This window comes from Microtus pennsylvanicus, chromosome X (genome assembly GCF_037038515.1).
Source record: "Microtus pennsylvanicus isolate mMicPen1 chromosome X, mMicPen1.hap1, whole genome shotgun sequence".
Lineage (NCBI taxonomy): Eukaryota > Metazoa > Chordata > Mammalia > Rodentia > Cricetidae > Microtus > Microtus pennsylvanicus.
Window position 1 is genome coordinate 86,946,623 of NC_134601.1, and position 23,181 is coordinate 86,969,803.

General features: G+C 39.0%; 1 protein-coding gene across 1 annotated transcript in view; it reads left to right on the forward strand.

Annotated features, from left to right (window-relative positions):
• The window catches only part of Tex11 (testis expressed 11), a 277,507-nt gene that overhangs the window by 181,692 nt on the left and 72,634 nt on the right, over positions 1-23,181 (forward strand). Inside the window, exons 18-19 of the mRNA XM_075957716.1 lie at positions 4,314-4,399; positions 6,498-6,554. Coding sequence (XP_075813831.1) covers positions 4,314-4,399; positions 6,498-6,554 — 143 coding nt within the window. The remainder of the gene's footprint in view (positions 1-4,313; positions 4,400-6,497; positions 6,555-23,181) is intronic.

Genomic DNA, 23,181 nt, shown 5'->3' on the forward strand with positions numbered 1-23,181 from the left:
TTTTTTAAAAACCAGTTATAGATCTCTCTAATAGTATCCATCTGCTGGGGGAAAAAAGAATCTTCTTCAGTGATGTCTGAGAGTTGTACTTCTCTTAGGTCAAAAGGATGGGTATTTAGAATTCAGTTGGAAACTTTTATTCCTTTAGTAATATGGTAGTACTAAGTTCCCCTTTATGACTTGCATTAGTTACTTTTCTATTGCTGTGATAAAATACCATGGCTACGGCAACTTAGAGAAGGAAGGGTTTGTTTGGTACTTACAGTTCCAGAGGGATGAGAGTCCATCAGAATCATGGAAGGAAAGTGTGTGAGCAAGCACAGTGTTTGAGCAACAAGTTGAGAGTTCACATCTTTTTTATTTTTTATTTTTTGCCTTTTTATTGAAAAATTCATATAATATATTCTGATCATATTTTCTCTCCTATTCCAAATACCATCCTCTACCCACCCAAATCCATGCCCTGTCTTTTAAAAAGAAAAGAAATAAACAGCCAGGTGGTGGTGGCGCATGTCTTTAATTCCAGCACTTGGGAGGCAGAAGCAGGCAGATCTCCGTGAGTTCGAGGCCAGCCTGGTTTACAGAGCAAGTTCCAGGACAGCTAGGGCTGTTACACAGAGAAACCCTGTCTTGAAAAACCAAAACCAAACAAAAAATAAATAAATAAAAAGAGAAACTCACAGAAAAAAAAACAAAACACAAAATTGAACACCAAAATCTTCAGGCAAAAGACAAATAAGACAAAAAAAATGCGCCCCCAAAATAAGAAAGATGAACTGAAAAAAGCAAGTGGCTTTTGAAACCTCAGAGCCTATCCCTGGTGATGTACTTCCTCCAGCAAGGCCACATCTCTTAAGCCTCCCTGAACCGTAAAACCAAGTATTCAAATACCTGAGGATGTGGGCAACATCTTATTCAAATCATGACCATGGTTTCTTGGCTAGGTTTATAATACCAGGAATGAGTTCTCTCCAATTGAGTGGGCTTTAGGTTCAATTACACAGTTATTTGTTGTCTCAAGATATAAGTGTTGACCCTGTTGCCAGAAGCACAAGCAAGCCAGCCCTGGGGCCATGAGAGTGGGAGAGTTGCCCCCCCCCCATCTGCCATGTGGTGGGAAAGATGCCCCACTTTCACCTCTCATGGTCTGTGGCAGTTTGGAGAGCCAGCCAGAGGTCATGAGAGTAAGAGAGCTGGCCTTGCGCCTAGCCTGGGCAGCACAGTAGAGCTGACCCTGTTGGTGGGGGCTCCCGTGAACTGGTCCTGAGAGAGTGTGAGAGAAGGAGAGCCCACCCCGCCCCTCCCCTTGCTGCTTGCTGCATTAGGTAAGCTGCGGGTTAGGGGTGGGGTAGGGGAGGTGAGGGATGGGTGGAGGTATAGTGCTAGAGAGCTCGCCCTGGCGGTGCAGATGAGGAAGAATGAGCCAGTGTGCTGACCAACCCAGCTGCTACCCAGGGCTAAGAGTTGTCCTACCCAAATATCCATCACATCTATGAGCACGTGAAGGGGCTGGTCCTGCAGATCCAAACCTGCAGAATCTCCATGACACAGGGCAACAGCAAAAAGTCCAAGAGGAGTCCCAGTGAGGAGTGAGGGCCCATCAGAAGCCAGAGGCCTCTAACTGGACCAATGACATTGCAGTGAACACTTGAAAGATGTATGGACTAAAGGGTGCACTGTGACTCACTGTGTCACGCTGCAGTTTCCATGACCAGATTTTTCCTTTTCTTTAAAATGGTATTTTCTTTTGTTTTGGGGGGAGGCTGCAGGAGCATAGGTTAGATGTGAAAGGGTGGGGAGATGAATGTGATCCCAGTGCCTGATATGAAATCCACCAAGAAACAATAAAAAGTAAAAAGATAGAGAGACACAGATAGCACTGTTGGACCATTGGGAATGTCCTGCTGATCTCATTGTGATTATCGGGCTTTATAGCTAGGTAGGACTGTTGGTAACTTGTTTTCTTGACAGTTTGCAAAATCAACTTTTAACACTATTAGAGCTAGCCTTCAGTCAGCTAGCTTCAAGGTCAGTACCAGCTGGATTTCTTCAATTCCTATGGCCCAAAATGTGGTATCTTCATCAAAAGGGTCTTATGTTTGGGTTCTGACAGGCAACCAAAAGCAATGGCTAATAGCCTATATTATTTGAGGTAGATCTGTTCGACTCCTTGACCAACAGTTTGAAGGACAGTATTCCCTACCTGGTGGCACTGGGGATTTTGTAAAATAATCATTGACTCTCACGGGAGCGTTATTTTACTATGCAATTTTAAGGAAGCTTATAAAATACTAGGTTTCCCTATGGTCTTTTCCTACATAATTTCTTCTTCTTTTCCTCTTCTCACTCTATATTTACCCTCCAGTTGATCCCCCTCCCATTTTTCACATACCCTCTTCCTAGTGCCCGTGCCCTACTTCCACTTTCCTTTAGTGCCTTTTCCCACTTCCCCTAATGGTCTCTTTCTGCTTTCCTGTCTTTTATAGTTAATCCAGGTTAAACACTCAGACCTAAGGTTAATATCTAGGATCCCAGAATAAGAAAGAGACAGCATGTGGCATTTGTATCTCTCTGTCTGCGTCATCTCACTCAGTTTATTATCCAGCTCTATCCATTCACCTGAAAAGTTCACCCCTCTACAGCTGGATAGAATTCCATTGTATATAGTCCCACATTTCATTTTCCATTCATCAGCTGATGAATATCTAGGCTGTTTCCATTTCCTGGCTATTGTGAATAAAGCAGCAATAAGCTGGGATGAACAAGTATCTCTGGCGTAGTCTATAGAACCTTTTGGGAATATGCTCAGGAGTGATGTATTTGAACAATGGTGAATCTATTTCTAGCTTTGGAAGAACCACAGCACTGATTTCCAATGACTTCACCAGTTTTTATTTTTTTTAAAAAAAAAATGTATGAACGTGGCTGACAAGGAGGGCTGACTGAGAAGCCGAGGATAATGGCACTGGGTTTTGATTCTACTGTATGTACTGGCTTTGTGGGAGCCTAGCCTGTTTGGATGCTCACCTTCCTAGACCTGGATGGAGGGGGGAGGACCTTGGCCTGCCCACAGGGCAGGGAACCCTGACTGCTCTTAGGACTGGAGAGGGAGGGGGAGGAGGTGGAAATTTGTAATAATAATAATAATCTTATTTCAGAAGAAGAAAGTAAATCCTTTCAGAGTAGTTTATGACAGTATGAAATTGTTTTAAGATTGCTAATGGAATGAAGTTTAAGCTATTTGAGAGGCTAGAATTTTAGCGAGATCTTTCTGTGCATTAAAAATGCTGAGAGAGGGAAGAAGGAGAAGGAGGGTGGGTGGGTAAAATAACTTAGCGGTAGTTAATTCATCCACAAACCATAGAAACAAGGGAAATAGAGACCATGGCAACAACAAAGGATACGGGTACCATGGCAACAGTAAGGTATATAGAGATCATGGTGACAATAAGGGATATAATATGATGACAAAATTTCAAAGTGGTGATTTTTAGGAAAGAAAGAGTGAGAATAACATGAAAATAATACTGAAGGATTAAGGCACACACTCCACCTCCAGAGTGGAAGGGCAGTGAAAGTAAATCTATTGTTACTTGAGAAGTTTCCCATGTAAGCAGTGTCCTTGGACAAAGCCTACATTTCCATTGCAGAAATAGTGAGGAAACTTTCAGAGAAGAGGTCTCTCATAGGGAGATCTCTGGTAATGGACTAAATTTACAAGTTAGGATGGAAGGGTTGGAGGAGCTGGGAGAAACGAGAAAAGGATACAAATAGGGATAAACAGAGTCTTTGAGCTATAAGAGTACTAGAAGTGAGGGAGTTCAACAGTTTGGGTTTCTTTTGGTTACTACTGAAAATGAGGATAAAGAGGATAAAGCAAGGCTGCAATTGTGGATAGGAAGCTATGAGCTTTTTTTTAAATTGAAAATAGATTGTTTTCATATAATTTATTCTGATTACCATTTTCTCCCCCCTAGTTCTCTCAGTGCCTCCTCATCTCCCCTCCCATCCTGTTTTACACACTTTTTGACTCATTAGAAAAGAAGAATTAGATACAATACAATAAGATAAAACAAAAACAAACAAATTAAAATAGGACAAAACAAACAATAAAAAGAGCCAAAGAAAGAACACAAGAAAAACATGTGAGTTCCTGAGGATAAAATGAACCTGTTTTCTTTTTGTCGGTGAATTACAGCTTCATTCTACATTGTTAGATAACCCTTTTGAGAAAAAATGGCTATTCTTTTGTAACAGGCAGGATATAGAGAACTTGCTGCTGTAACTTACCGTACTATGTTTGTTCTTTTTAGAATGGGCAACAATTTGTGGCAGCCAAAGCTTTGGAATGTTTATCTCAACTTTCAGAAGACCCAAAAGAAGTACTTGGAGCTTTAAAGTAAGCTGCCCTTCATACTTTTAATTTATAAACTTTGCTAAAACTGCTGATGATATCAAAGCCTTTAAGAACCAGTAATGAAGATGCATAGTTTTAAAAAAAAAAAGGCAAAGGTTAGTGGTTGAACCTTATCTCCCCTGTTCCTTTTAGAAAGGAAAAGTTTTTTTTCAAAGGGATCTTTCGTGTGTAATCCTGAGAGTTAGATTTGGCCATGATGACCCTATAGTTGTGACTGGGGAAAAAGAACCCAAAGCAGGCTGTGTTTGTTCTACTGCTAGTCAGCTCTACTTCAGGCCATGCTTCTCATGGGAAATAGAGTGATAGAATTGAAGTTGACATACCAGCATACATTCAATCAAGTAAATACATAAAATCACTCAGGACACATAACATTTCTTTTCCTTAAATCATTTTTTTTCAGTGTTAGAAACAGAATCTAGGGCTTCATCCCTGTGAGGCAAGCAACAACTCCAGCCTCACACCCCTTTTTGAGACAGGGTCTCACTATATAGCTTTGGCTAGCCTGGAACTGGTTGGTCTTGAACCTTCTGCTTCTATCTCCTGACTGCTGTGTTTATTACAGTCATTCACCACCACACCTGGCCCTCGGTTCACATCATTTTATTTTATTTTATTATTTTAAGTTTTACTTCATTTTATTATTTTATTTTATAAGCAGGATCTTACTATGTATCTCAGGCTAACCTTACCCTCCCAAGTGTCGAGATTATAGGGGGTGTACCAGGCTCAGATAGTTTTCCATTCCAAAGTATTTTCAAGTTTGAAATTACCAATGATTCATCATATCATTTTGTAGTAAAGCTTCCAGATTCTTTCAAAGATTAGTGGTTCTTTCTTCTGTGAGACTCCAAAACCAATTACAGCTTTCTTACATAAAAAAATAAAGAATTATACACCATACTTGATATTTCTGTGTTGATATGAACTTGGAACACTTTAATAGCTTATTATAAATAACAATTTTGTTTTAAACTTATTTTATTAAATTTTATTTCCAAAAATCATAAAATTTGTTTTTATTGCAACCTTTAGAACAATACAAAGATCTACAAATAAGATTAATTTTCCCTTTTTTTCATTTCTGCACTCTGGGATACTCAAAGTTAATAAACTGGCATCATAACTTTGACATATTTCTTCCTAAGAATTTCTCTCCCTTTGCTTGCTCTTGCTTTACCTGTCATTCTCTCCCTCCCCCTCTCTTTCCTGTTTATAGTGTTGGGAATAGAACCTAGGGCCTCTACCCTAGTTTACTTCTATTGCTGTGATGAAACACCATGATCAAAAGCAACTTGAGGAGGAAAGGGTTTGTTTGTCTTATACATCCCGATCACAGTCCATCACTGAGGGAAGTTAGCAGGATCTGAAGTCGGGGACTGGAGGCAGAAACTAAAGTAGAGGCCCTGGAGAAGTGCTGCTTACTGGCTTGCTCATCATGGCTTGCTCAGCCTGCTTTCTTTTTTTAATTAATTAATTAATTTAAAAAAAATGATCTTTTCTCATTTTACATACCAATCCCAGTTCCCACTTCCTCCCCTCCTACCGCTCCCTTCACATTCCCCCACCCCCATCCACTCCTCAGAGAGGGTAAGGTTTCCCATGGGGAGTCAACAAAGTCTAGCATATCACTTTGAGGCAGGACCAAGGCCCTCCCCACTTTATCTAGGCTGAGCAAGGTATCCCTCCAAAGAAAATGAATTCCAAAAAGACAGTTCTAACAACAGTGGCCCCACAGTCTAACCCAGCCAATGTCACACATTCAGAGGGCCTAGTTTAGTCTATACTGGTTCCCCCACTGTCATCAGTCTGCTTCCTTATATACCCCAGGACCACCTGCCCAGGAATGGCACCGCCCACAGTGGACTGAGCCCACCCACTTCAATCATAAATTAAGAAATGCCTACAGGCCAATCTGATGAAAGCATTGTCTCCATTGAGGTTCCATCGTCCAGATCATCTTAGCTTTTGTCAGACTGGGGGAAACTAGCACAGCCTCACACATAGTAGGCAACCACTTTACCACTAATCTGCATTCCTCACACCCGAGAATCTTCTTCTGTATTGTCTTTCGACACAGGTGTCTGGTTCGAATTATTCTTCAACAAGTTTCTCATATGCCAGAATCTGGAAATAAGTAAGTTTTTTTTTTCATGAGAAATAACGTAATTGCCATTAGAAAATTTAGAGTAGATTTAAATGAAAACCTTATATTGAAATATGTATTGTATAGTGGATGAAATTAATATATATTTTAGCCAGTCTTCCTGGTTTCATATTCTATGTGGTTATTTATGAGATATATAGCTTAGATAAGTTTCTTATTTTTTCCTTCAGTTTTTCCATCTGTAAAAGGGAAATACCAATGTATATCTCATGGAGTTTCTGTAATTACTCAGTGAATTAATACATTTAAAAGTTAAAAAATGTACTTGGCAGTTTATAATCCCTCACATTTTGCATATGACCTGATTATGATATTGTATCTGTTCCCCCTTTAACGGTAGACTCAATGGGAATTCACAAAGATTCTGGTTCTCTATTATCTCAGCTTGAACTAGAGAAACACTTTTCTCTTCACAGTTTTCATGGTATATGATATCAATAACTGGACCTAGAGAGGTGGCTCAGCAGTTAAGAGCACTAACTGCTCTTCCAGGGGAACTAGGTTCAATTCCCAGCACCTACATGGCAGCTCACAACTCCAATTTCAGGGGACCCAACACTTTCACAGACATGCATATGAGCAAAACACGAATGCACATGAAATAAAAATCAGTAAAAAATAATAAGAACTTAACATTTTTTGAAAGGATTTTGTCACCAATTTTTCATTCATAAAATTCACTATCTTCTGGTGAGTTGAGAGAAAACTTGGTTCAAGTTCTTGACTAAATGTAGCTTTCAGAAAATAGCACCCATCTCTTCATTCTATGCTTAGACAAAACTCTGTAACAGACTTTATCTACTGCATGTTCTGTGTCTATTGTTTACAATTGGTAGCACTATATTATTTCAACTAAATTTTGGAAGAAATATTGATCACTGAGATAACTTGGAATTGTAACATGTTTTGCCATAACACACAGTCTGCTTAGGCGTACATTGTAGGATTCATCTTTTCTTAACAGGCTTTATCAATCAAATAGAAGAGAATTCAATCTAAAGAATATGAGGCACTTAGAACTTTGCATAATGGCTGCATTTTGACATTAACTTCTAGGCAGCACGATAGTAGTAATGTTGTTATGCTGTTTTAAGAAACATTATCTATCTCCAAGAAATGACTCCTTGAAATATGTATGGGTGTGATGAAGTGATAGCTGGAAATTTTTTTCAAAATAATATGGAAGAAGTAGTTGAGATTTACAGTGGGATAAGATGGATATGTTAATAATTGTTGAAGCTGGGTGGGAAGGAAACATGACTTCTCTTTTAACATTGGAACATCTTTGAAATTATCAACAATAAGATTGTTTTTTAAGGGGTGGAAAGTCAGTAAATTCAGAACTAAACTTTAATAGCTGCCATATTCTAAGAGTCCCTTGACTGTGGGACTATTTGTATTTATCTGCATATCTCTGGGACCTAGCTTAGCAACAGGCACATAATTGCCACTCAGCATATTTGAATGTCTGAATATCAGTGTCTTATATTTTCTGTTGATGTTATAAAACACCATGACCAACACAACTTAGAGAAGAACGTGTCTATTTAGAGCTTAAGATTTCAGAGGGTTAGAGTCCATAGTGGCAGGGTAAGAGGAGCAGCTGAGAGCTCACATCTTAAACTTCAGATAGGAAGCACAGAAGCACAGTGGTACCCCAGAGCCCTGCCCCAGTGTCATTATTCCTTTTGGAAGACCACACCACCTAATCGTCTCCAAACAAACACCAATTGAGACCAAGTATTCAAATGCCCAAGATTTATGGGGGCATTTCATTCAAATTACCATAATTACTGTTTTATAAGCACTTCAGTGCAGGACTTAAAAGTGCTTCATAATCCTTATAACTGTAGCACACAGTCAAACCCCACAGTATCTGTGTAAATTATGTGCTTAGTTATTTAAACCAGTTTGTCTTTTACGTATATATGTTTTTGTGTCCTGGGTCTTATTTGTGATACATTTTGCATGACCTTGTCTGGGTTGTTCCATATAGCCACTGAATTAAAGCACCGAAGTTAACTTTAGCTTAACTTAAATTCAAACTGATAAAAGTTTTCTATAAAGTCATTATACATAAATTTGTAAGACTTTTAAGATTTGTCTCCAGAAAGTACAAATATTAATGAACACCCTTTACAATAGTCTCAAATAATATGAAATATCTTGCTGTAACTCTAACCAAGCAAGGGAAAGACCGGTATGACTTGATCTCCTTTTCTTTATAACCGAAAAATCTCCTTTTTTAGAAGGAAGTTGCAGATTTAGCCACTATACTGAACAAGAATTCAAACAGCAGTACTAGTCTAGTAAATGCATCAACTCTCATTTATATAGGACATGCTTACATAGAAAGAGAATGCTTAGGCCATCTTTTTATTAACCTGTATTAATTATACATATTATTAAGTCTTATTTTGACATTTACATATATGCATATGTCATACAATGATCATGTCTACCCATCCTTCTACTTTCTCCTTCCTGTTCGTTCCTGCCCCACAGCCCCTTATCAATCCCTATTATTTCCTCTTCTACTCTCATGTCATTTTTTTTCAATTTGTATATGTGAGAGAAAATGTATGATACTTATCTTTTCCATGTATGGCTTATTTTATTTAATATGATGCCATTCAGTTTTATCTATTTTTCCACTAATGACATAATTTCATCTTCTTTATGGATGATTAATGCTTCATTATATATATATGTATATATCTGCTGATGAGCATCTAGGATGATCCATATTTTGGCTACTATAACTAGTGCAGCCATAAAAAGAGGTGTCAGATATTTCTTTGTGTGCTGGTTTCATTTCTTTCAGCTACCCAGGATTGGTATACCTGGATCATATAGTAGTTCTATTTTTAATGTTTAAAAGGACTTTTGTACTGTTTTAGAAAATGGCTGGGATAATTTGTATTCCTACCAACAATGAGTAGGTGTTCATTTTTTTCTGTACATCCTTGGCAGTACTTGTTGTTTTTGAGTTTTCATTTTGTTTTTATAATAACCATTCTAGCTGGAGTGAGATGCAACTTCAATGTAACTATAATTTGTATTTTTGTGATGACTTAATAATACTATATTTTTTTTATATTTACTGGCTATTTGTACTTACTCATTTGGAACATGTCTTTTCAGTTCATTTGCCAATTTAATTGATTCTATTATTTACTCTTTCAGTGTTATTTTAAAAAATTATATATATTCTGGATATCCATCCCTTACTCAATGATTAGCTAATAGATTTTTCTCCTGTTGTCTATCTTTTCCTAGATTATTTCCTTTGTTCTCCAGAAGCTTTTTAATTGGACATCATTTCATTTATGAATTCTTGCTTTTGTTTGTCCTATTAAAGAAAACATTGCCTGTGTCAATATTTTAAAGTGTTTGTCCTGTTTTCTTGAAATAGTTTCAAGTTTTACATTAAAGCCTTTTATCATTTTAACTTGATTTTTATCTCAGGTTGAGAGTCATTGCTTTAGTTTTAGTCTTTTATATGCTGATATCCAGTTTCCTCACCACCACTTATTAAAAGGCTACTCTTCTCTAGTGCATGTTATTGAGGCAGGGTCTCATGCCTAGCCCAGAGTGGCTCTGAATTTACTGTGTAGCTCAGTCTGGCCTTGAACTCACAACAATCCTCCTGCTTCCACCTTCCAAGTGCTGGGATTACAGGCGTGTGCCACCATGCCCAGTCATAGACCTTTGGAAGATGCTTATCCAAACCATCACAATATTTCTTCACTGTTCTAATTAACACTGATGAAAAGCTTTGTGCAAACACCTCTGACTGGATTCTATCCTGGACCAAAGATTATATACAAAAAAGGTTTATTTGTTTGATTGTTTGAGACAGACTCTAAGCAATTTAGTCTCTTTAGAGTCAAAAATAAAATTTAATTTTAGTCAAGGCACTTAACCATTTGAAAAAAGGGCTTTTACCGTATAATCTTTTGGTACCTTCATGGAGAATCTGGGCTCTCTATTCTATTCCATTCATCTCTGAGTCTGTTTTATGCCAGTACCATGTAGTTTTTATTACTATGACCCTGTAACATATTTTAAAGTCAGATATTACTATATTGCTCTTTTTAGTCAAGAATTGCTTTTGACTTTTCAAGTTCTTTTGTGGTTCCATGTGAATATTAGGATTTTTTTCCATATCTGTGTCACTGATGTTTAGATGAGGATTTCATTAACTATCTAGATCAAATTAAGCTGTCTCATTAGGCAATACAATTGCCTTTACCTCGGTTTTGCCAAATAAAAACACAGCTTGTCCCATGAGGACCTTAGGAATATTAACATGAAAGACTATAAAATAGCTGGGCATGGTGGCACAGGCCTTTAGTCCCAGCACTTGGGAAGCAGAAGTAGGCAGATTCGAGGCCAACGTGGTCTACATAGCAAGTTCCAGGACAATTAGGACTACAAAGACAGACACTGTAATTTTTTTAAAGGAAATCTATAAAATACAGTTGTAGTTCCCTGTTTAGAGACAATCCTGTTTCCAGCACTTGTAGTTGTAGCTCCTTTGATAGGGTGACAAACAGAACATTGAGGTAATATGGAGGAGATAAAAAAACCCAAATAGTCTTCATGTCAGTATTTAATCCCTTGGGAAGAATTGTATTTATACCAACATCCTTTCCAGCCTCTTTCTCCTAGTTCACTAGAACTAGACTATCTATTGGGGATACTCCCTTAGTGCCCCTCATATCTTGCACACTTATCAAGATTTGTAATCCAGCCTATACCCACTCATTATTTATTTCATCTCATCATTCTTTGTATTTTTTATCTTTAAAATACATATATATTTAAAAGCATAGTATTTTCAATTAAGAATTTCTTCATGACATTTTATTCCTATATTGATCCATATATACATTATTATATCTGTTAAATAGCAATAGGTTTTGTAGGAATATTTTACAAACTTCCTTAGTTATGCAACAATAAGCTCGCTGAGTACTTTGTTGAAAGTGCTATGCTTCTGTTTGCAAAACCTTATGAGACTTAAAGTATAATAAAGTGAAAACTCAATTTATTTTTTTCATAATTCTTTTCACATACATTGGTAGAAATGTCAGATGAGCAGGTTACAGAAAAATGGGGGAAACTCAGATATTGCTTTGTGGGAGCCTAGCCTGTTTGGATGCTCACCTTCCTAGACCTAGATGGAGATGGGAGGTCCTTGGACTTCCCACAGGGCAGGGAACCCTGACTGCTCTTTGGACTGGAGAGGGAGGGGGAGAGGAGGGGGGAAGGGGAGGGAAATGGGAGGTGGGGAGGAGGCAGAAATTTTTAATAATAAAAAAGAAAGAAATGAAAGGGCTAAAAATAAGAAAGGAAGAAGTCAGTTTCTTTACTATAGGTGATGCTCAGCTCCTTCTAAAGAGTCCACTAGAAACTCTATGTCTGACTTAATAACCCTATGACTATTGGGTCAATCCTTTGAAATGCAGAAACAAACCACTAGGGTCTACCATTCTTTGTATTTTTATGTTTACATTCTATGAGCTTATCACTAACAGGCTTTGGTTTCATTGATAGGTTTTGCAGTACTAGGAGTGGGAGCATTTTCCAGTCAGACTGTATCTATTGTTATAAATCATTTAAATAAAAAATATACAACTTTTATATAAAGTTTGAACCTCACATTTTAGTCAGGTGCACTACCACTAAACTATATTCCCAGCCCTATCCCGCACTGTTTTTAACAACCATTGTTTAAATTGCCTGTTCATCATCTCTGTTACTCAGAGGAAGAACTTTGGCCATTGTTAGTAAGAATTGTAAAATGTGTTTTTTTTTTTTAGTCTGAGGAAATGTGACTCAGCAGGTCACACCAACATGATATATTCTGTTCTAGTTGTCTTATACCATGGTGAGCATTTTTATACAACACCAGGCAAGCAAAACTCACTTTAGAGTTAACTGTCTATTCCCATTAAGATCTCCCGTGACTATCAGCATCAATTCAGTCTGCTAGCTGTTCTCAGGGCCATCTTCAACTGTTGTCTCTCCTTGGAAAACAGAACAGTTGTGGGCCTTCTGTACCTTGGAGGGTATAAAAAGGTTGCATCAACACCCAGCCTCTCTCTCTGAATTAATGCAGAGCCTTGATGTTCACTCATTTCATCACACCAGGTGGCCAATTCAAGGGAGCATACAGGGATATCTACTTGATAGCTCCAATCACCTTCTAAATCGAGCAGGTGCTTCTGATAAATAGCAGCAGGTCCTATTCTAATGTACCTCTAGGACTCCCATAGTGGTTTTCCATAGGGCTGTGCCTCATAAATACATCCTTTGAAAGACCAATTTTCCATTACCCTTCTGTCTGATTATATGGCCAGGCCTTTAGTCCCTGCCGGTGAGTCAGTACCCAAACACAGGGTGTTTTCCAGTGTTCCATTCTTCTGTTACTGCTGACGAAACAGTATATAGTCTGTTGAACTGGTTTGCTTTTACTATTTATTTATTTATTTATTTATTTATTTATTTATTTATTTTATAGAGTGCTTTCCTTCCAAATCTTGGAACTGCCACCCATGTATTAAAAGACTCTTTTCTGTTTGGTCAGTTGAGAGCTTATTGGACTGTGTGTGTGTGTTTGCATGTGTGCGTGTAAAAATGCTTCCATCTGAGCACTAGCCACTCTTTTAGGATATTTTTCCAACATCACCTGAGACATTGTGGGTATTGCAGCTTTGGAGAAGATTTTGTGTACTTTATTTATAGGACAGTTTCCATTAATTTCCAGTAACAAGCTTATATATGCTTTCATGTGTCCCGTTTAGCCCATCCAACTAACAATAATAGATTTACATGTCTTTTGTTTTATAATAGTACATAAAAGAAATATTTCTCAGTAAAATTTCAGTATTCAAACTTACCCTGCAATCAAGTAAAAGAGACATAACCATGTCATGAAAAGCCTATCAAAATATATTAGGCCTCCTCCAAACTTTCCCCTTCACCCCATGACCCTTTACATTTCTAAGATTAGTTTCCATTAGCATAGTATCAACAGGTTTTGATTCCATTGATGCATCTTTATTTTATAGCACTAGGAAGAGAGGCATTTCCCAGTCAGACACTATCCACTTGCATGAAGCATTTAGATAAAGGATACACAGTTTGTTTATACAAAGTCTGATTAAACATTCCAATTTCCACCCACATTACTGCCTTAATCTATGAACCTTTATACTGTTGTGCCTTCCCAATTGTTAGGACTTCAACAACAGGTTCGAGTGCCACTGTGCATGAGGCTCCTATGCTAAAAAGTTCTACAAACTTTTCTTCTCCATATCTAATTTTGCCTACTTACATGCAAGCCTTGGGTCCCAAGTAAAGTTTATCATTAAAGGAATACAGCTTCTTTTTCAATCTCTAACATCTGCAAAAATGTTATCCCACATGATTTAAGATAAGAAATTTTTGCACTTTATAATTTTCTACCTTATGACTTTTTAAACTTCCCCAAAGTGGGATAAATAGAAGAGACTTGTTTAGAGCCCTTTAGTGTTGTGGAACCAGTAGAGACTCTCTTTGGTCTTACCAGCCTCTGGTAATGCAACATTCAAAGCCAGGGACACTGTCACAAATTTGACACTTTCAGAATCTTTTGGGAGACTTTCAGAAAACTAATTATACCAATCTACAAAATGAAACCTCATATTATATTACCTGCTTTCAATACTTTATTGGTTTTACATGACCCCCTTTTTTTACTGCTCTTTTGTTTCAGAAGTGTTTTCTCAGACAAAAAGATCATGGTTTCTAAAGGGAGTAATGAGGTAGTGCATGGAAGGGATTGGAGGAAGGAAAGGAAGGGGGAAATGATGAAATTATATCTTAATTTACAAAAATATGATAAAAAGAGAAAAACTCAAAATATGCCCCATAAAAGTGTTTTATCTATTCTTCTTTTTTCTCTTGGTGACTAAGCTACTTTAAGCTAGTTGCCATCACAGACTTAATAAAATCTGAGCTCAGGCTAATATTAAATTATAATCCAACTTCTTTCTTTTCCATCTAGCTATTACAGATACTGATGCAATGGATTGAATATGTCACCCTTACTTACTAATTTTCATTTCCTTGTGGATCCAATGAAACAACTGTCTGGGAATTGGAACCATTCTAAATTCCAATGTAAACTTTTACTAAGCACAAATCAGCTGCTACTCCATGCCTTGAGTGGCCATGTGACTACTCAGGTCTCAAGGTCCTTGACCCTTGCCCTTTCATTTTTTCTCTATTCAAACCATATTCCTATGAGCCAAGACAGTCTAACAAATACTTGTCCTGATTCCAGTGCCAACAAATGACACCATGAAGTCTACTCTTCACAAGTTAAAGGGTTCAGCCCTATAAAACTGCCCCTACTTCACATGCCAATGCAAATCCAGGCCTCAGATATTTCTGACTGGCCCAGACAGGAAATCCAAGGTCCCCTTTTCCAAATTCATTAATTGCTAGTCTGACTTGCAGTACTCAGCAAAACACTTGACTTATTTTACAGTTTATTATTAATTGTTAGTTCAGGAAGAGCTGGATGAAACATATACATGACACAAAGTGCTAGGCAGTATAGGGTGTTCTTGCCCTCTCCAGGCTAACCATCATCCCAGTACCTCAGAGTGTTCACCAGTCTACAAGATATATAGAGAGAGATATATAGATATATATTGTATAATTTCATTTTACATTCCAACCCCAATTCTCCCTCCCACCCCTCCTTCTACCCCCTTATCTCCCCACCATGTCTAGGAGTTCTTTAGGCCCACTTTTAATTGAGTTGTCTTCTTTATGTTGAGTCTTATGAATTCTTTATATACTTTAGATGTCAGTTATTTATCTGATGTGTCTTTTTCAGGTATTTTCTACCAATCTGTGGCTTGTCTTTATTGTCTTGATACTGAATTGTGAAAAATAGGAGTTTTTGATTTTAAAGTGGCCTAGTTTATCAAGCATTGCTCCAATATACCATGCATTGTTGTTGGTTTCTACTCTTCACTCTTTGCTCTTTGGCTCTTTGGGGGGCCTCCACTCAGCTCCCATATAAATCACACATGGAGTCTTATTCTTACTTATGAATACATGGCCTTAGTGTGGCTTATTTCTAGCCAGATTTTCTTAAATTATCCTGTCTACCTTTTGCCTCTGTATTTCTGAATACCTTTCTTTCTTTGTATCTTTATCCGTGGCTTGCTGTGTAACTGGGTGGCTGTCTCCTGGAGTCCTCCTCCTTCTCTAGCTCCGAAAGCTTTTTCATCCCAGATTTCTTCTCACACTTATTCTCTCTGCCTACCAGTTCTGTCTATCCTTTTCTGCCAAGCTATTGGCCGTTCAACTCTTTATTTAAACCAATCAAGTATTTTAAACAGATAGAGTAACACAGCTTCACAGTTAAACAAATGCAAAATAAAAGACTGCAACACATCTTTGCATCATTAAACAAATGTTTCACAGCATAAACAATTGTAACACATCTTAATGTTCTAGAACATTTCACCCTTTGTCTACATAAAAATGAAAGGTTTTAACTTTAACATAGTAAAACTGTATACAACAAAAGCAGTTGTCAAGTAAGAATTACATTTACAATATTTAGTCTATATGTATTTAGCGAATTCAGAGAAAATACTCCTTTATCGATCTTAGTGATTCCAAAGTTTTATACATAATTCACTTTCTGTCATAGCTATGCCTCTAATTATTTAGTCTTTAGCTCCATCAAAGACCCAGAAGGATATAATATTACCCGAGTAAACAGGAAGTACATTGCAAGCAACTTCCAAAACTCTAGAAATGACAGAGACATCTGACTGCCTGGACAGTCACCCAAAGTTCCTCTGCAATGCCGGGACATCCATCTTCATCATACAGGCCTAGAGTATCTGGCAGACTTTTCAATGAAGCAGGAAATAGGAAGGACTGCCCTGCCTTGTACTGACAGTTTGTCAGCCTCTTTCCTCTGTGCTCTGCAGAATTTCTGGCAGACTCTTTGTGAAGCAGGAACCCTGAAGGACCATCCCACCTTTGTTTTGGCAAAGTTCAGCAATTACTTTCCTGAGGGTCCTGCATTTCCAATTTATACATCATACTGTAAAGCAATCAAGGCAAAAGAAGTTTCTTTCCCAAATTGATTACCTTGCCAAATGGAAGCAAACTACTATGGAGTTTCTTCAATGCCCATCATCCTTTTATAAAGTAAATTGGTGCTTCCAGGAGCAGATGTGTCTCATTTTATTAAAATCTCTATGTTAACAAAACATTTTAAATGCCATATTTTATATGTATTTGAAATGTTTGAAGACCATTTTTATATGGAAAATATATCTCTGTATGATCTTGAGAACATATCTAATGTGACTACAAGTCTGATCACCTTAGATTAACTATTAACCTCATTTCTACATTGCATTTTAAAAATGACCTGCATTAGCACAATACCCCAAACAAGAGTAGAAACATATATACAGTATAACAAAATAACTTTAAATTTGTATTAATAAATTATATTCTCCTAAATGATCAAAAACATCCATAACTCACCAAATAACCAACAACCTCCCATACACCCTTCTTGGGAAGGGTAGCTATCACGTTCTCCAAACTGATTCCTGCTGTCTGCGGGAAAAGGCATCTTTAAGGGTTCCTGAGAAAATTAGAGATAATGGCCAAGTGCTGAGAAGACCAGCTATTACCTTTGTTGATATATATCACTTGTCAAGATTCAGGAGGTCTCCCTTTATCAAGCCTGATCCATATCATTCCTGAAGGGATCCACAGCCTCCCGTCTCCTGTGGGAACAAAAACAGGAACACTTCTCCACAGTATTTTTAACTTCCATTTGACAAATGCATTTTGACTTCTTTTTTAAAGTTAAGATAGCCCTAATGTATCTAAGTTGGTTCATTTTTGCAGTCCTCTTCACAAGCCCATATTTGCCAGTAGTTGTTTCCTCATCAGCATTCAAAAAAATCAGAACCAACACGATACTATATAGGATCCAGACTCCCTGTGTGTTTCCCATCTTACGTGGCTTTTTTCTTTTATATGACTTTTTAAAGGCCTTATTATTTTTAAAACTGTTTATGTCTTTCTCTGTCTATACCCATATTCTTTCCTTTTTGTTTTTTCCTTTATTATTATTAAAAATTTCCACCCCCTCCCCTCCTCCCACTCCTCTCCCCCTCTCCCCACTCCTCTCCCCCTCCCTCTCCAGTCCAAAGAGCAGTCAGGGTTCCCTGACCTGTGGGAAGTCCAAGGACCTCCCATCTCCATCCAGGTCTAGGAAGGTGTGCATCCAAACAGAATAGGCTCCCACAAAGCCAGTACATGCAGTAGGATCAAAATCCAGTGCCATTGTCCTTGGCTTCTCAGTCAGCCACCATTGTCCGCCACGTTCAGAGAATCCGGTTTGATCCCATGCTTCATCAGTCCCAGTCCAGCTGGCCTTGGTGAGCTCCCATTAGATCAGCCCCACTGTCTCAGTGGGTGGGCACACCCCTCGCGGTCCTGACTTCCTTGCTCCTGTTCTCCCTCCATCTGCTCCTCATTTGAACCTTGAGAGCTCAGTCCAGTGCTCCAATGTGGGTCTCTGTCTCTATCTCTATCCATCACCAGATGAAGGTTCTATGGTGATATGCAAGATATTCGTCAGTGTGGCTATAGGATAGGGCCATTTCAGGCTCCCTCTCCTCAGCTGCCCAAGGAACTAGCTAGGGACATCTCCTTGGACACCTGAGAACCCCTCTAGAGTCAAGTCTCTTGCCAACCCTAAAATGGCTCCCTTAATTAAGATATCAACTTCCCTGCTCCCACATCCACCCCTCCTCCATCCGAACCATCCCATTCCCCCAAGCTCTCCCCATCCCCCCTTCTCACTTTTCTCTCCCCATCTCTTCTTACCCCCACCCCACCCCCAAGTTCCCAATTTTTGCCTGGCAATCTTGTCTACTTCCAATATCCAGGAGGATAACTATATGTTTTTCTTTGGGTTCACCTTCTTATTTAGCTTCTCTAGGATCACGAATTATAGGCTCAATGTCCTTTCTTTCTTAAGCCTGTGCACATTATAAAACACACTGGAACCTGTTTAGAGGGTTTTTTCCCCACCTGGACCTCTTTTTTTTTTTTTTTTGGAAAAAAAAATTTCCTCCTCCTCTCAACCTCCCATTTCCCTCCCCCTCCTCCCAATCCTCTCCCCCTCCCTCTCCAGTCCGAAGAGCAGTCAGGGTTCCCTGCCCTGTGGAAAGTCCAAAGTCCTCCCCCCTCCATCCTGGTCTAGGAAGGTGAGCATCCAAACTGGCTAGGCTCCCACAAAGCCAGAACATGAAGTAGGATCAAAACCCAGTGCCATTGTCCTTGGCTTCTCAGCAGCCCTCATTGTCCGCCATATTCAGAGAGTCCACCTGGACCTCTTTTACTTCATGTTTCTAGTCTTTTTGACCGTTTGCACAAACCTAAAACTGCTAAGCTACACCTGGATCCTCTGCTAGGCTTTTGGCTGACTCTGCCTGCTTCTAGGTTTGTGAGAGCCAAGCCTAACGCTCATGGCCTGGTTGGAGGTTTTTCTGACCAGAAACTGCAGTCAGCCCTCCTATAGCTTTAGAGTGCTGATGCTTATGCTGTGGCAGGCGTTTTTACTTCGTTTTTAGTTCCTACCCAATGTACTAGCTGCTCAGGAGCTCACAAACAGGCAGAAACTCTTTTTTTATGCTTTTTTAAAGAAAACAAACTATCTTTTTTTTTTATTATACATACCAATCAAAGTTCCCACTCCCTCCCCTCCTCCCATTCCCTCCACTTACCCCCGCATCCCACCCCCATCCACTCCTCGGAGAGGGTAAGGCACATTGCTTTGGGGAAGGTCCAAGGCCCTCCCTACTATATCTAGGCTGAGCAAGGTATCTATCCAAAGAGAACAGGTTCCCAAAAAGCCAGTATAAGCAGTAGGGATAAATCCTGGTGCTACTGCCAGTGTCCCCGCAGTCTGCCCCAGCCATACAACTGTCAACCACATTCAGAGGGTCTAGTTTGATCCTATGCTGGTTCCTTCCCTGTCCGGCTGGAGTTGGTGAGCTCCCCATTAGCTCAGGTAGACTGTTTCAGTGGATGACCCCATTATGATCTTGACTTTCCAAATAGATCTATATATGTTTTCCTTAGGGTTCACCTTATTACTTAACTTCTCTAGGATCATGAACTATAAGCTCAAGAAGCTGTATCCTCTTTTTTAAACCAGCTTTCTCAGGCCCTACATGGAAATTTGAGAGCCTCATATGCCAAAATGCATATACTATTCTATCTAAAAAGGAATGAGTGTATTCAAGGTCATATATGTTTTCTTTGATGTTATTATATGTGAGTTTTATACTTTTGTTACTTACATTTAGGTCCATGGTCTGTTTTTAGCTAATCATTATAAAAAGAAAGGTCTATGTATGCATTATATATTTTGCACATGAATGTCTCATTGTTTCACTACTGTCTCAAAGAATACCTTTGCTCCTTTCTCAAAGATCAGTTGACTAAATTTATGAAGGCCTGCTTCAAGTCTCCCCACTTCCTTGATGAGAGATACTATAGGGAAAAGTATCTAGAACATAGTTAGGAATTGTGCTGGTTTTGTTGAGTGGTGGTTGTAGGTTCTCCTTTAGGATCCATGGCTTCACTAGCCCTGGGTATTTGGCTAGGTTTCCAGTGCCAGGAATGATTTTCCTATTATTAAGTGGGAAGTCCATTTAGAGAACTTTTGATTACCTCCAGAGTATGGATCACACTACTGCCATGTTGGTTGTTTGTTGTGGTTTCATTGTTGTAGCAGCTGGGTAGGTTTGCTGGTTGTTTCCCTCCTTAGGAAACGTTCATGGTACCTTCTGGGAGTCCTCAGGGAGGAGGCATTCAGGTCAGTTCCAGCTCAGGATCCTCTAGGTCCCTTGTCTGAAGTACATGGTGTCTTCAGCAATAGGTATTTACATTCCAACTGCAGTTTTTCTTCCCACCACACCTCTTGCCCCCCTCACCTCCTCCCAGCCACCCCCCATTCATTCCTTCCAATGGGTAAGGGCTCCCATGGGGAGTCAACAAAGTCTGGCACATTAATTTGGGCAAGGCCAAGCCCCTTCCCCCGCATTAAGGCTGAGCATGGCGTTCCACCATAGCGAATGGGCTCTCGCTCCACGGATTGATCCTGGTCCTACTGACAAGGTCCCTCAGATAGTCCAAGCTTCAACACTGTTACAGAAAAAAATGCTGTCTTGAAGAGCCAAAAAAATCTTTCATTACTCTCCCACTCCGTCCCTTTGAGATACTTCTTAGTCATTTTTTCTTCTTTTGAGAACTCTTTCTATTCAGGTCCCAGGCTCATTTTTTTATTATTGAAAATCCATACAATATATTCCGATCGCAGTTTCCCTTCTCCTCTCCTCCCGTATCCTCGTCCACCTTTCTACTCACCCAATTCCACGTCCTTTTCTCCTTCTCTTTTGAAAACCCACAGGTAAACAAACAAACAAAAAAACCCCAAACAAACCAGAATATATATGAAAAATAAAAAAGCACAAAAAGTACACACTATAAAACATATAGAAACACAAAAATCGGAAACCATAGTATACAAGAAAAGATCAGTAAGATTTTTAAAAAGTACCCAAAGCAATATGAGACAAAAAAAAAAACTATAACACCATTGGCTTCATTTTGTGTTGGCATCTACTGCTGGGCATTGGGCCTTACCCTAAGTGTGGTTTATACACGCCATGAGATTTCATTGGAGAAAACTAATTTTGCCTTTGCAAGCAGTTGACAATTGGAGATTGTTTTTTGGTTAGAAATGGGAAGATTGCTTTTTGGTTAGAAATGGGAACTGACGTTCAGTTCTTCCTCTCAACTCTGGAGCCCTGCCTGGCTTGAACCTGTGCACGTTGCCCCAGTTTCTGTGAGTTCATCAGTCTTGTTGTGTCTGGAAAACAAGGTTTCCTTGGAGTCATCCATCCCCTCTGGCTCTTATAATCTTTCCATCTCCTCTTTCCGCATAGCTCCCTGAGTTCTGAGGGGAGGGTTTTGATGAAGATATCCCATTTAGGACTGTCTGTTCCCAAGTGACTCACTCTTTGTCCAGTTTGACCGTATTTGTTCCAATCTACAGAAGGAAGATGCTCCTCTAATGATGGTTTAGGAAAATACAGATCTATGGATGTAACAGAATATAATTGGGAGTCATTTTATTGCTATATTACTTTAATAGAAGAGTAGTATTTGGTTTTTCATAGGCCTGTGACCTATCGAGTTTCAGACACCCAAGAAGTGTCAAGCATGGGCTCTGTCTCATAGAATGAACCTTGAATCCAATCAGATAGTGCTTGGTTACTCCCACAATGTTTGTGCCACTATTGTACCATTGTAGCATGCAAGTATGTCACCACTGTAGATCGCAGGGTTTATAGCTGGGTTAATAAAGGCTCTAGAGGCAGCAATTCAACCTCTCTGTGTCCAGCATGTGTGTCCTGGTTCAAACCTTGAGTGTGGAGGTAGATCTGGCAGGGTGGAGAGGTTTGACATGGTATGGGAGGCACCAGTGGATCAGAGTGGGCAGGGTGGGTCCTGGGGGTATCCTATAGATTAGTTACTATTCAGGTAGCAGTGGCCTGACTAAGCTGAGGCATTGGACTTAGGACTTGGGATAGATCTAATGGGTTTTGGATGGTTCGTAAGGAAGAGGACTAGGAAGACTCACTAGGTTAGACCTTGGAGAAGGATGTATGGGGTTTTACTGGGTAGAAAGGTTGGATGCAGCATGGGAGAGACTTGTTGGTTGGGGTAAGCAGGACAGGTCCTCTATCTGGAATTATTTTTTATTTCAAATTCCATTTGATCTTTGTTGATATAGGAAAGTACTCGGTGTCTATATATTTACCTTGTAGTCTGAAACCCTGTGGTGACTATTTATGAATTCCAGTATTTCAGGTGAGAGTGGGTAGAGTTTGGGGGAGCTGGTGGAGTCAGTTGTTTTTATTCTCTAGAGAGCCAAGTCACCTGAGAACAAATACAGTTCCTTCACACCTCTCTGAATACCTCTCTCCCCATTTTATTGTCTTATGTAATAGACAGGTGTCTTGGCCCACTAAAAATATGACAGATAAAAAGTCTTTTGTTTACTTCCAGTGGTAGGGATCAAACATGGGACCATGTGCATGTTAGACAAATGCTGTCTCACTGGCTTACATCCTCTACTTTCCATTTAGACGGTTACGATAAAATACTCTACAACAGAAATTGCTTACAATTCTAAATGCCAGAAAGTTTACATTGGCAAGGCATAGATTCAATGTCTTTTGACCATTTTCTTAGAAATAGTCATGTTCTTATTTATTTTTTGTTTTTCTAAAGAAGTCTTTCTTTTTTTCTCCTTTAAAAGTTTTTATAGAGTACAGAATTCAAATTTGGTCATTTTTTTCTCTCTTAATATTTTAAATGTTTGACTCTGCTATCTTTTTTGTGAGGTTTTTGGTGTGGTTTGGACATAGGTTGAGGTCCCGTCCTTTGTGATTGAAGTCTTGGCTCACAG